The sequence below is a fragment of the Pantherophis guttatus genome, chromosome 3, assembly GCF_059756535.1.
Source record: "Pantherophis guttatus breed Tessera chromosome 3, ASM5975653v1, whole genome shotgun sequence".
Lineage (NCBI taxonomy): Eukaryota > Metazoa > Chordata > Lepidosauria > Squamata > Colubridae > Pantherophis > Pantherophis guttatus.
The window spans coordinates 213,299,896-213,312,628 of record NC_142065.1 but is presented as its reverse complement, the minus strand read 5'-3'; the positions used below and the strand labels follow the sequence as shown (position 1 = coordinate 213,312,628).

The window sequence follows — 12,733 nt, the reverse complement described above, 5'->3', positions numbered from 1 at the left end:
TTCTGATTTTGCAAAAAAAACAAAACAATACATTATTCAGAACTGCCTATATAGTCAGATGTTACCTTAACAGCTCTTAGGTCCTTGGTAACGACTTGATCTGTTAAGTTTTGTACCACTCCCAGACTGGGAATCTAATTGAAAATTAAATCAATAACAACAACAACAACAACAACAACAACTCCCTGTTAAAGCGAGATCTTCTGAATTTGGAAAAGGCTGATCTGAAAGCAGAAACGAGGGCTGGTTTTCAGCAAGTGAAATACTGGACTTATTTTCATATCTTTCCAGCTGGATCTTCCGAGCACAAATTAAATTAAAAGCACAGGGTAATATTTACCTGGCAGCTTCCAGAGTGTGCTAAACGGTTCACACATACATTATGGTAATATTGCATCCCTGTTTATACAGCAGATGAAAAAAATGTTTTTTAAAAAAATTTATGCAGTGATCTTGCTAGAATGAATTTACTTTGCAAGACTGATTTTAGATGTGGGAGTAACACAACAGAGGCATTTCAACGTTCAGGACATTTTCTGATAAGTTTTCCTTACAGTTTCAGTGTAACCTGCTCTCAAGGAAGGGGGTTTAGGCTTTTAATCTTGCAAATGGAACCACAAGTTGACTTTCCAGCTTAATTTCTAGAAAATACATTCATAATTGACAGAAGTGGGGGAAAAAACCACTAACCTCTACTTCAAATCAAAACTGAATCTTTCGGTTGAAGTATTTCCATAAATAATTATATATACTCTACTCTACTGTACTCTAATCTTGTATAAATAATTATAAATAATTATGAAGAACAGTTGCAGGAATTGGATATGGCCAGTCTAGAGAAAAGAAGGACCAGGAGTGACATGATAGCAGTTTTCCAGTATTTGAGGGGCTGCCCCAAAGAAGAGGGGGTCAAATTATTCTCCAAAGCACCTGCAGGCAGGAGAAGAAGCAAAGGATGGAAACTGAACAAGGAGAGATTCAACCTAGAAATAAGGAGAAACTTCCTAACAGTGAGGACAATTAACCAGTGGAACAGCTTGCCACTAGAAGTTGTGGTTGTTTCATCACTGCAGGTTTTAAAGAAGAAACTGGAGAGTCACTTGTCAGAATGGAATAGGGTTTCCTGCCTGAGCAGCTTTATTCTGATTGATCTTGAGCCCAAGTTTGACATTCAACCTGATTTACTTAAGAGTAATTGCTACTGAACTCAACAAAACATTTCCCCAATAAAATGTGCATAAAAAGTTCAAAACTACATTTAGTCCTTGATTTACAACCAGTCGTTTAGTGACCATCAAGTGACTTATGACCTTTTTTCACACTTATGACCATTGCAGAATTCTTACAGTCATCTGATCAAAATTTGGACACTTGGCAACTAACTCATATTTATGGCGAGTTTGCAGTGTCCTGGGGTCCGACAAGCAAAGTCCAGAGGGAAGTCAGATTTGGTTATCAACCGGGTTACTAACCTATCAATGGCGGTGATTCACTTAGCAACTGAGGCCAGAAAGGTCATAAAACGGGGCAAAATACACCTAATGACTGTCTCGCTTAGCAACAAAAATTCTGGGCTCCCTTGCTCCATTGCGGTCATTCACCAAGGACTCTCTGTAAAATGCACATCTAGGAAAAAAGTTCCAAACTCTTCCAAAATATTGGATAAAGCCAAGTGAGGGACGATGCAAATGTATTGTTAAATAATCCCACGGAAGTTTAGTGTTTTTTAAAACTTTCCCAGAGCGAACTCATCTTGGGGGAGGGGGGGGTGGGGAGGAGGAGGAGCAGTGTTATTGTAAGGAGAAACCATTCCTGTAAATGATGAAATGAAACTTTCTAAAGTTGTCCAGACGTGGGAAGAAAGGGCCCCTTTGAGAGTGAGGGGTGAGTCAGCGATGAAGAAGAATACACCACGCTGACCTTCAGATAAAGCCCTCCTTCCACCGAACCCCCAGCCTTAGCAACCAAGAGTAGAAGTTATGTCAGAATTCCTTCAGGCCAGGGCCTGCCCCCCCCTCCCCAATTTACTTTCAAAAGCTGGGTACAAAAAAAGGAGAGGACATTCCATTCGGCTGAATAGCGAAGTTCAGTTAAAAGGAGAATATTTGTGGCTCAGGGCGGAAATGAAGGGTCCTTGGTGCTTTCTGAGTTTGGTAGGTTTTCTTGGACATGTTTCATGAGTCAACTAGGTAACATCATCAATGCTAGAAGGGAGTTGGGTTTGTGGAGAGGAGGAGGAGGAGGAAGAGGAGGAGGAGGAGAAGGAGGAGGAGGACGAGAAGGAGGAGGACTATGGGGTCCCTGGTGTTCTCTGAGATTGGTGGTTTTCTTGCAGATGTTTCATTACCCAACTAGATAACATCATCAGTGCTAGAAGGGAGTTGGGTTTGTGGAGAGGAGGAAGAGGAGGAGGAGGAGGAGGATGACAACGACTGTGAGATCCTTGGTGCTTTCTGAGCTTGATTGCTTTCTTGCAGACATTTCCTTACCAAACTAGATAACATCATCAGTGCTAGAAGGAGAAATTCTTGGGATAGTAACTTTTTTATTTAGTTAGTGCGACTCTGAGGTTGCCCGAGTCCTTAATTTAAGAGTGTAAACTGTGTTCTGCTGGATTGGGCACCTGATCTATTTAATCCACAACTTGGACCAACCAAGGAGGCCAACCAAGGAGGACCAGTAAAAGTTGATCTTCGGAGTTGGTCCTGCTGCCCTCAAAAGTTAAGAACTGCTGATCCATAGGACTCCCATGAATTGGTCCAACCGAGGACCAACTTTTTTGAAGCCAGCCAGCCAAGGTGGTAGCCATCACTACATCTCAAATTTTTAATTCCTCTTCAAACCACTTGGAACAATGTCTCCTCCGTCCCACCACTCTCCACATCAAAGACAGAAAATGTCTTTGAAGACCCCTTAGTCTTCCTCCGAAACAGGCCAACCTGTCCTTCTTCCAAGTTGGTGTTGTTCAGATGGTAGAACTTCAATTGCTAGTACCAGTCTCCACCTGGCTGGAGATTCAGGAGGTCGGTGTCCATCACAAATTCATAAGCCGACCCTCACAACTTCTTTCTACACAGCTGGTTGGGTGTGGCCGTGTTTAGTTTTGCAAAAGAGAGAGCTGACAAAGAACCAGCTGAAGTTGTTATCACCCGTGGTTGCACAAATTTAAGGCGTTATTTTTTTTGGCTGCCCTTACTGATTTTCCACGTAATGAAGTTCATTATCTGTCTACTGCAACTCCCTGAAGTCAGGAACAAGCCGGAAAGAAAACACAAACATAGGTTCCCATCGCGCAGTTCCCGATCTGGGGGAAGCCACGTTATTAAAAATGAGGGAATGCAGGATGGAATATTTAAGCCAAAGCAATTAAAAGAAGGAGAGAAGGCGGAAGAAAAGAAGAATCAGGGTTAACAGAAAAGAATATTTTGTGCATGGGCTTTTAATGTTTTAAAAATGTTTTTATAATGTTTTTAATAATTTTTCTATGTTCATTGTTTGCATTATTTTTGCTGTAAGCCGCCCAGAGTCCCTTGGGAGTTGGGCGGCATAGAAATGCGATAAATTAAATTAAATTATTTGTAGCTTGGGGTTGAACTGTGGGGTCCTTGGCGCTCTCCGAGCTTGGTGGTTTTCTTGCAGACGTTTCATTACCCAACTAGGTAACATCATCAGTGCTACAAGAGAAGGAGGACGATGACTATAGGGTCCCTGGTGCTCTCTGAAATTGGTTTTCTTGCAGACGTTTCATTACCCAACTAGGTAATATCATCAGTGCTAGAAGGAAGGGGCATTTGTGAGGACGAGGAGGTGGAAGAAGAGGAGGAGGATGGTTACGACATCCTTAGTGCTCTCAGAATTAGCTAGTTTTCTTGCAGATGTTTCATTACCCAACTAGGTAACATCATCAGTGCTAGAAGAGAAGAGGAGGAGGAGGGATGTGGGGTCCTTGGTGCTACTGAGCTTGGTGGTTTTCTTGCAGACATTTCATTACCCAACTAGGTAACAACATCAGAATCACAAAATAACAGAGTCGGAAGGAGCTTGGATGTCTTCTAGTCCAGAGGTCCCCAACCTGTCGGCTGCCGCCCACTAGTGGGCTATGTGGGGTTTGCAACTGGGCCGTGGAAATGACTGGCGAGTGCGCACGAACACCCATGTGCATGAGAGACGCACGATCAGCGTGCACGCAGATCCGCGAGCCACTTTAAGATGGATGGACTTCAACTCCCAGAATTCCCCAGCCAGCTATTGAAGCTGAAGTCTATCCATCTTAAAGTGGCCATACTTGAAAAACACTGGTCTATTCTTTTAGCGTGCGGGCTGGGGAATTCTGGGAGTTGAAGTCCACCCATCTTAAAGGGACCAAGCTTCAAAACCATTGGTTCATTCTTTTATCTTCCGGTTTGGGAATTCTGGGAATCGAAGTCCCATGCAACTGGATGACAGGTCAAAGTTATAACGGCACTAAAAAAAAATAATAATTTATGATCATTTTTCACTCTTACGACCGCTGCAGCATCTCCACAGTCAGGTGGTCAAAATTCAGACGCTTGGCAACTGACTCATATTTATGACCGTTGCAGTGTCCCGGGGTCATTTTGCGACCAGCAAAATCAAGGCGGGGGAGGGGGGGAGAGAAGGCAGATTCACTTAACAACCGTGTTACTAACTTGGCAACTGCAGTGACTCACTTAACAACTCTGGCGAGAAAGGTCGTAAAACGGGGCAAAACTCACTGAACCACCGTCTCGCTTAGCAAAGGAAGCTTTGGGCTCCATTGCGGTCGTAAGTCGAGGACCACCTGTATTTTGGAGAGAGAAAGAAAAATATCGAAGGGGGGAAAAAAACGTCCCCTTTGCAAAACAACGGAGCAAGCAGGCCCGGCCGGAAGCAGATGGACGAAGCCCTCCTGACAAGCCCCTTTCATTCGGCAGAAGAGATAACGGCCCAGGCACCCGTTGCCATGGCAACCTTCTTCAACCCCTCTACAATGAGAGCGTGGGGATTGGGGGTGGGTGGGTGGGGGGCCTGCTTTGCCTCCCTCTCCCCTCTTTTAAAAACTTCGGATGCTGAGATTTGGAGGTGCCGCCACATCAAGTTTTGGAAAAAGAGGGGAAACCCCTCACCCAGATCGGATGGACAAGCAGGGGCTTCCCTGAGCCAGCAAAGGGGAGGAAAATAAATGGTGTGAAGGAAGGGGCCCTGAGCCTTCCCTGTGTCTTCCTTTCCTTTCCTTTCCTCCTCTTCTTTCATTTCATTTCATTCTTTCCTTTCCCCTTCTTTACTTCCTTCCTTCCTTCTTTCTTTTCATTTCTCCTTTCCTTTCCTTCCCTTCTTTTCCTTTTTTCTTTCTCCTTTCCTTCCTCTGTCTCCTTTCCTTTTTCCTTTCTTTCTTTTCCCTTTTTTCTCCTTTCCTTTCCTTCCTCCGTTTCCTTTCTTTGCCGTTCCCTTTCATTTTCCTTTCCCTTTGTTTCCTTCCATTCTTCTTTCTCTCCTTCCTTCTCTCCCCCTTCCTTCTTTTTCTCCTTCAATTCCCCTGCCTTTTTCTTTCTCTCCTTTCTTCTCCATTTCCTTCCTTCTTCTTCCCTTCCCTATTTCTCTTCCTCCCTCTCCTTCCCTCTTTTCTCTCTCCTTCCTTTCCCCTTCCTGTTTCTCACTCCTTTTTCTTTCTCCTTTCTTCTCCATTTCCTCCTTCTTCCCTCCCTCCCTCCTTCCTATTTCTCTCCCTTCTGTCTCTATTTCCTCCCTCCCTCCTATTTCCCCTCCCTCCCTCCCTTTCCTTCCTTCCCTCCTCCCCTCCCTCTCTCACTCCCACCCTATTTCCTCCCTCCCTCCTTCTTTCTCTTCTTCCTTCCCTTCCATTTTCTTCCTCCCTCCCTCTCAACACCAATCTTGCAGGATTATTCATGTATTATTTTAACTTATTTTATTGTGCTTCATTTGGCAAGCACTTTGAAAAAATAAACAAACAAACAAACAAGGAAACTCATCCATAATGAATCACAGCACAATTGCTGTATTCTGCCAAAGATCTTAAGCCAAAACTTTCCCAAACTTTTTCCTTCATTACCCAAAACTGCTTTTCAAAAACTCAAGTTTCCCAATGTAAAGGAAACACTTCCAGGTCATCTCCCTCCCCCAGAAGGGTTAAATTATTTTCCGAAACTTGAGTTAGCGTAACTCTGATTTCCTTCACCTGATACCTTCCAATGTGTTAGTTCTCATATTTATGACCGTAATGGAGTCTGCCAATTACGGTCACCAATTGTGATAGTCATAAAGCAACTCGCCATGTGATAGGACCCATTCTTACCCCCTTTTTCTGCATCAGTTGTTAAATAACTGCATGGTCATTAAGCAGATACCCAGGTTGTTAAGCGAACTCATTGTTCGCTATGGGGTGTTTTTGCTGAAAACAAGAAATAAATGCGTTTTTTGCCAAAAAAACCCCCCAAATCATTGGAAATTACCCTGATGTGACTGTGGGACTCTGCAAACTGCTATAAATACAGAGGATAGGAGTGGCCATCTGAATCATTTTTAAGTACAGGTAGTCCTCGACCTACAACAGTTCGTTTAGTGACCGTTCGAAGTTACATCAGGAAAAGTTACACCAGAAAAAAAGTTGACTGATGACCGTTTTTCACACTTACGACTGTTGTAACATCTCCGTGATCAGGAGATCAAAATTCAGATGTGGTCACTGACTCACATTTATGACAGTGGCAGTGTCCCAGGGACAGGTGATCCGCTTCTGCGACCATTCTGATGAGCAAAGTTAATGGGGAAAGCCAGATTCGCTTAACAACAGTGTTACCAACTTAACAACGGTAGTGATTCATTTAACGACCGGGGCAAGGAAGGTCGTAAAATGGAACAAAGCTCGCTTAGCAAACTGTCTCGCTTAGCAACAGAAATCTGGAGCTCAATGGCGGTTGTAAGTTGAGGACTACCTATACCTATGGGGGAATCATAAATTATTAAGCAGCTGGTCATAAGTCGAGGACTGTATTGTGCAGGCACAGTAAACTCAAATAGAATATTTTTTTTCTGGATTTCCAAAGCCAATAATTCATCGCCCCATTGGATAACCTCACCTTTCAGATCACAGATTTTCTGTTTCCTTTTTTGACCTCCGGCAGGATAGGTTAAACTTTCATTTTTCTTTTCGCTTGTTCAAGTCAACAAGGAAAGGATTTTTTAAAAAAAAATTCTAGCACAAACCAGTTGGGAGAAATGGCAGCAGCTGTTGTCCAACAGGTTAAATGATTTTTAGACTGGGTGAAACCAGGTTTCTTAATAGCAGTGACTGTGAGAGGGATCTTGGAGTCTTAGTGGACAACCAGGTAAATAGGAGCCAGCTGTGTGCAACGGCAGCCAAAAAAGCCAATGCAATCCTAAATTGCATTAACAAAGGGATAGAATCAAGATCAAGGAAGGTGCTAATACCACTCTACAAAGCCTTAGTAAGACCACACCTAGAGTCCTGCATCCAGTTTTGGTCACCACACTATAAAAAAGATGTTGAGACTTTAGAAAAAGTGCAGAGAAGAGCAATCAGGATGATGAGGGGACTGGAGGCTAAAACATACGATGAACGGTTGCAGGAACTGGGCATGGCTGGTCTAGTGAAGAGAAGGACCAGGGGAGACAGGAGAGCATCTTCCAATATTTGAGGGGCTGCCCCAGAGAGGAGGGGGTCAAGCTATTTTCCAAGGCACCCGAAGGCCAGATAAGGAATAATGGATGGAAACTGACCAAGGAGAGATTCAACCTGGAAATAAGGAGGAATTTTCTGACATTGAGAACCAGCAGAACAGAAGTTGCCTTCGGAAGTTGTGGGAGCTTCATCCCTGGAAGCTTTCAAGAAGAGACTGGACTGCCATCTGTCCAAAATTGTGTAGGTTCTCCTGCTTGGGCGGGGGGTTGGACTAGATGACCTATAAGGTCCCTTCCAACTCTGTTAATCTGGAACAATTCTGAAAAGTAATATTTCTCCCCATTCCAGGCATTTTTAAACAAAATTTTAAGCATGTGAAGTTCCCTATATTACAGGTAGTCCTCGATTTACAACAGTTCACTTAGTGACCATTCAAAGTTACAACAGCAGTGAAAAAAATTGACTTAGGACTGTTTTTCATACTTACGACCATTGCAGAATCCTGTGATTTACATTCGAATGCTGGACAACTGATTCATATTTATGACAGTCGCAGTGTCCCTGGATCACCTTTTGCGACCTTCTGAGAAGCAATTTCGATGGGGAAGCCAGATTCACTTAACAACCGTTTGACTAAATTTAAGCACTACAGTGATTCACTTAACAACGGTGTCAAGGAAGGTCGTAAAATGAGGCAAAACTCATTTTAACAAATGTTTCACTTAGCAACATAAATTTTGAGCTCAATTGTGGTGGTAAATTGAGGATTACCTGTATTCTGACATGGAATTTTCTTGCATTTATATTTATACCAGTCACTTAAATCATAATTATAGAAATGACTTAAATGACCAACATCTTTTGTGACAATAAATGCAAGAAAACTCCAAATTAGAATTAATTTAGAATTAATTAGAACTAATCTGCACTAGAATAGCAAATAGGTAGTCCTCGATTTATGACAATTGAGCCCAACATTTCCGTTGCTAAGCGAGGCAGATGTTCAGTGAGTTTGGCTCCGTTTTACGACCTTTCTTGCCACCGTTGTTAAGTGAAACACTGCAGTGGGTAAGTTAGGGACACAGTTGTTAAGTGAATCTGGCTTCCCCATTGACTTGGCTTGTCGGAAGGTCCCAAAAGGGGGTCATGTGACCCTGGGACACTGCAACTGTCATAAGTACCAGTCAGTTGCCAACTGTCTGGATTTTGATCACATGACTCTGGGGATGCTGCAAGTGTGAAAATGGTCATAAGTCACTTTTTCAGTGCTGTTGCAATTTGAACAGTCACTAAAGGAACCATTGTAAATTGAGGACTACTGTAATTTAATACATGGCATGTTTAAACGTTTTAAAAACAATTTTTGCAAAATACCTCTCTCTCATTTTTTTTTTTTCACAGCGATTGGGTTGCAATTTTACACAATTTTGGATGGCACTTAGAAGCCGCCACGAAAAGTCCCTTTATCCCTTCCAAAAGACACTTCAGGGCAGTGGTGAAATGTAAAATTTGTTACTACCGGTTCTGTGGGCGTGGCTTGGTGTGTGTGTGTGGGGGTAATATGACTGAGTGGGCATGGCCAACTTTTTTTTTTTTTTTTAAAAACTTTTTAAACTATTTTTTCTACAACCTCTTTGGCTGAAAATGCTTTTAAAGCCTCTGACAATCCCAGCTGACTTGCCTGATCGGCAGAGGCTTTTTTTTCCTTTTAAAAACATTTTTTCTATAACCTCTTCAGTTGAAGAGGTTGTAGAAAAAATGCTTTTAAAAGCCTCTGATGATCCCAGCTGAGCCGCGCGATCATCAGAGGCTTTTTTTTTTTTACTTTTAAAAGCATTTTTTTCGTCCGAAGAGGTTGTAGAAAAAATGCTTTTAAAAATAAAATAAAAAAGCCTCTGATGATTGCATGGCTCAGCTGGGCAATTGGGGGGGGGGGGGGATGTTTGCAGGGATTTTTGCTACCGGTTCTCCTAATCACCCGCCTCCATCGCTACTGGATTGGGCAATCCGGTCAGAACCGGGAGCATTTCACCCCTGCTTCAGGGGTTGTCGATGTACCCCACACCCGCCAGTACAAATTCAACAAACATAAGATTTCAGGCTTGCTGTCTTAATTTTCTTTTTTTAAAAAAAGAGCAAAATATAGTTTTGCAAGCCTGCAGATCAGAAAGCAGGAACTGAGTGGCTCTCAGGTTTACGATACTCAACAGGCGGCGAGGAGCGTCGATTACAAAAGCTGTTTACGAGACAATCTCGACAACAGGTGTGATGAAGCAACGTGTTTGCAGGTGAGCATTAGGAAACAGGATGTCTCAGGAGAGGACGACGCCTTCGTTGGCCATTTCAGGTCTTCCTTGGGCCAAAGCAGGCTCCTATGGAAAGTCTCGCTGGTCATCAAGAAACCCCGTCTGGAGGTCATGTCCAAACTCACCATCACTGTACAACTGTAAAAGTCCAGCAGGACCCTTTTCTGAGTTAATTATTTTCTTGCAGATGTTTCATTATCCAAATTAGATGGATAACCAGAAGTTGATGATTTTCCCCTAGTTTGGGTCATGAAACTTCTGCAAGGAAACCACCAAGCTCAGAGAGCACCAAGGACCCCACAGTTTTCGTTCCCCTTCTCCTCCTCAAATCCCCTCCCTTCTAGCACTGATGGTATTACCTAGTTAGGTCATGAGATGTCTCCAAAAAAAACCCTCCAAGCTCAGAGAGCACCAAGGACCCTACGATCCAGGATGGATAAAAATCAATGATTTTTTTTAAAAAAAATCAAAAAAATCAGATTTTTTTTTATTTAAATCGGATTTTTTTTAATTTTTATCGAATGTATTTTAATAAAAAACTTTTGGGGTAAAAATCTATCATAAGATAGTTTTCTATTTAAGATACATAAATAATTTACTTTATTCAGCATGAAATGGAGCTTCGTTATGTAGCATGGGGCTGTATATTCTGCAACACTGGGACTATCGGTGAGTCAACAGTGGGTCAAAGGAGTAGCAGAGATGACAGTTGCTCTTTAACAATTATGATTTAAATCGAGTTGATTTAAATCAAGCCTTTTTACTAGGGATTTAAATCATGATTTAAATTGTGATTTAAATCAACTCGATTTAAATCAAATCCACCCTGCCACACACCCATGCCTTTTGAGATTTCTCCCTGCCAACAGCTCCACTTTCCTTTGTCTGTGCCAGATTGCTTTCAATGGGAGAGAGTAGGGATCTTGGGCACCAGCTTGGGGGTGGGTGGGAAGGCGAAGCAGATCTACTAGCACAGGGGTCTGCCACCTTAAACACTCAAAGAGCCATTTGGACCCGTTCCCCACAGAAAAGAAAACACCGGGAGCCACAAAACCCTTCCCGTGCCTGCAAGGTGGATTTGATTTAAATCGAGTTGATTTAAATCACGATTTAAATCATGATTTAAATCCCTAGTAAAAAGGCTTGTTTTTAATCAACTCGATTTAAATCATAATTTTTAAAGAGCAACTGTCATCTCTGCTACTCCTTTGACCCACCGTTGACTCACCGATAGTCCCAGTGTTGCAGAATATACAGCCTCCTGCTACATAACTAAGCTCCATTTCATGCTGAGTAAACTAAATCATTTATGTATCTTAAATAGAAAACTATCTTACGATAGATTTTTACCCCAAAAGTTTTTTATTAAAATAAATTCGATAAAAATCACAAAAAATCCGATTTAAATCAAAAAAATCTGATTTTTTTGATTTTTTTTTAAAAAAATCATTGTTTTTTATCCACCCTGGTGTGTGTGTGGGTCACCCAGCCACCCCCTTTGCCCCTACCCCCCCAATCCCCTTCAGCCTCACCTTCTGCAGGTTGCAGCTCTTGGAAAGATGCCTGGGGAAGGGGAGCGGGCAGGCTGGGTCCCCATCAGCCTCCCCTCCTGGGGGGCTCTCTTCTTCCGGGGTCATCTCGGCTGCCACGAAGTCAGCATCTGTCCGGGTTGGGGGGGGGGGAATCGTAGTACCAGCAGAGCCCACCCACCCAAAATGCTTTCCAAGCCTTTCCTGGAAGTGGGGGGGGGGCAGCCTTTCCCCACTTATTTGGGGGAGGGGGCAAGGGGGACCCCCTCCTCTTCAAGACCCCCCCCTCTCCTAGCAACTCCAGAGAGGGCGGGGTTTTTTTTCTTTAAAATCGCCCCCCAATAAATGCCAATTTTGCTGGAGGTTTTTTTTTTTTTTTTTGCAAAATTTGGAGGTTTGCAACTTCGGCTTTGCAAAGCTGGGGGGGCTTTTTTTTTTTTTGCAAAGGACAAGGGGGGGGAGGCTCATGCAACCCGGAGCCCCCCCGTCTCGCCGCCCCTTCTTCCCTAGCACCCGCGGAGCCCGAGAGCTTCGACTCGCGTCCAGACCCTTTTTTTTTCTCTCCCAAGCCTCGCAAGCCCAGGCAGGGGCCGGGCCTTGTCCAATGGCGGAGCCCCGTGTCTTGGAAGGGCAGCCCCTCTGACCAATCCGGAGAGGCGAAGGCAGGTCCGGCTTCGGCCCCGCCTCCGAACGCCTTTTTCCCCAGGGAAGGGAAAGGCGGAGCCGGAGGGTTCGATCTCCCGGGGCAACCCCGGGGATTAGAACGCGGTGACGTCACCGAGGGAAAAGTGCGGGCGGCTCGCGCGCTCCCTTTGCTCGCTTTGAACTTAGGTGGGCGGCGGGGGGGGGAAAGCCCCTCCCGAGGCTGAGAATGGGATGGGATGGGAGAGGAGAATTAGAATAGAATAGAATAGAATAGAATAGAACAGAACAGAACAGAACAGAACAGAACAGAATAGAATAGAATAGAAAATGGAATGGAATGGAATGGAATAGAATAGAATAGAATAGAATAGAATAGAATAGAATAGAACAGAACAGAACAGAACAGAACAGAACAGAATAGAATAGAATAGAAAATGGAATGGAATGGAATGGAATGGAATAGAATAGAATAGAATAGAATAGAATAGAATAGAATAGAATATAGAAAGTGGAATAGAATAGAATATAGAAAGTGGAATAGAATAGAGTATAGAATATAGAAAGTGGAATAGAATAGAATAGAATAGAATAGA

At 43.3% G+C, this 12,733-nt stretch overlaps 1 protein-coding gene across 2 annotated transcripts in view; it reads right to left on the bottom strand.

Moving 5' to 3' along the window:
- Positions 1 to 12,260, bottom strand: part of RHPN1 (rhophilin Rho GTPase binding protein 1) — a 53,484-nt gene extending 41,224 nt beyond the window's left edge. Inside the window, exon 1 of one of the 2 annotated variants that reach the window (XM_060681791.2) lies at positions 11,499 to 12,260. In XM_060681791.2, coding sequence (XP_060537774.2) covers positions 11,499 to 11,603 — 105 coding nt within the window. In that variant the 5' untranslated portion in view covers positions 11,604 to 12,260. The remainder of the gene's footprint in view (positions 1 to 11,498) is intronic. The other variant, XM_087890972.1, reaches the window with a different exon arrangement.
- Between the last annotated feature and the right edge of the window lie 473 nt (positions 12,261 to 12,733).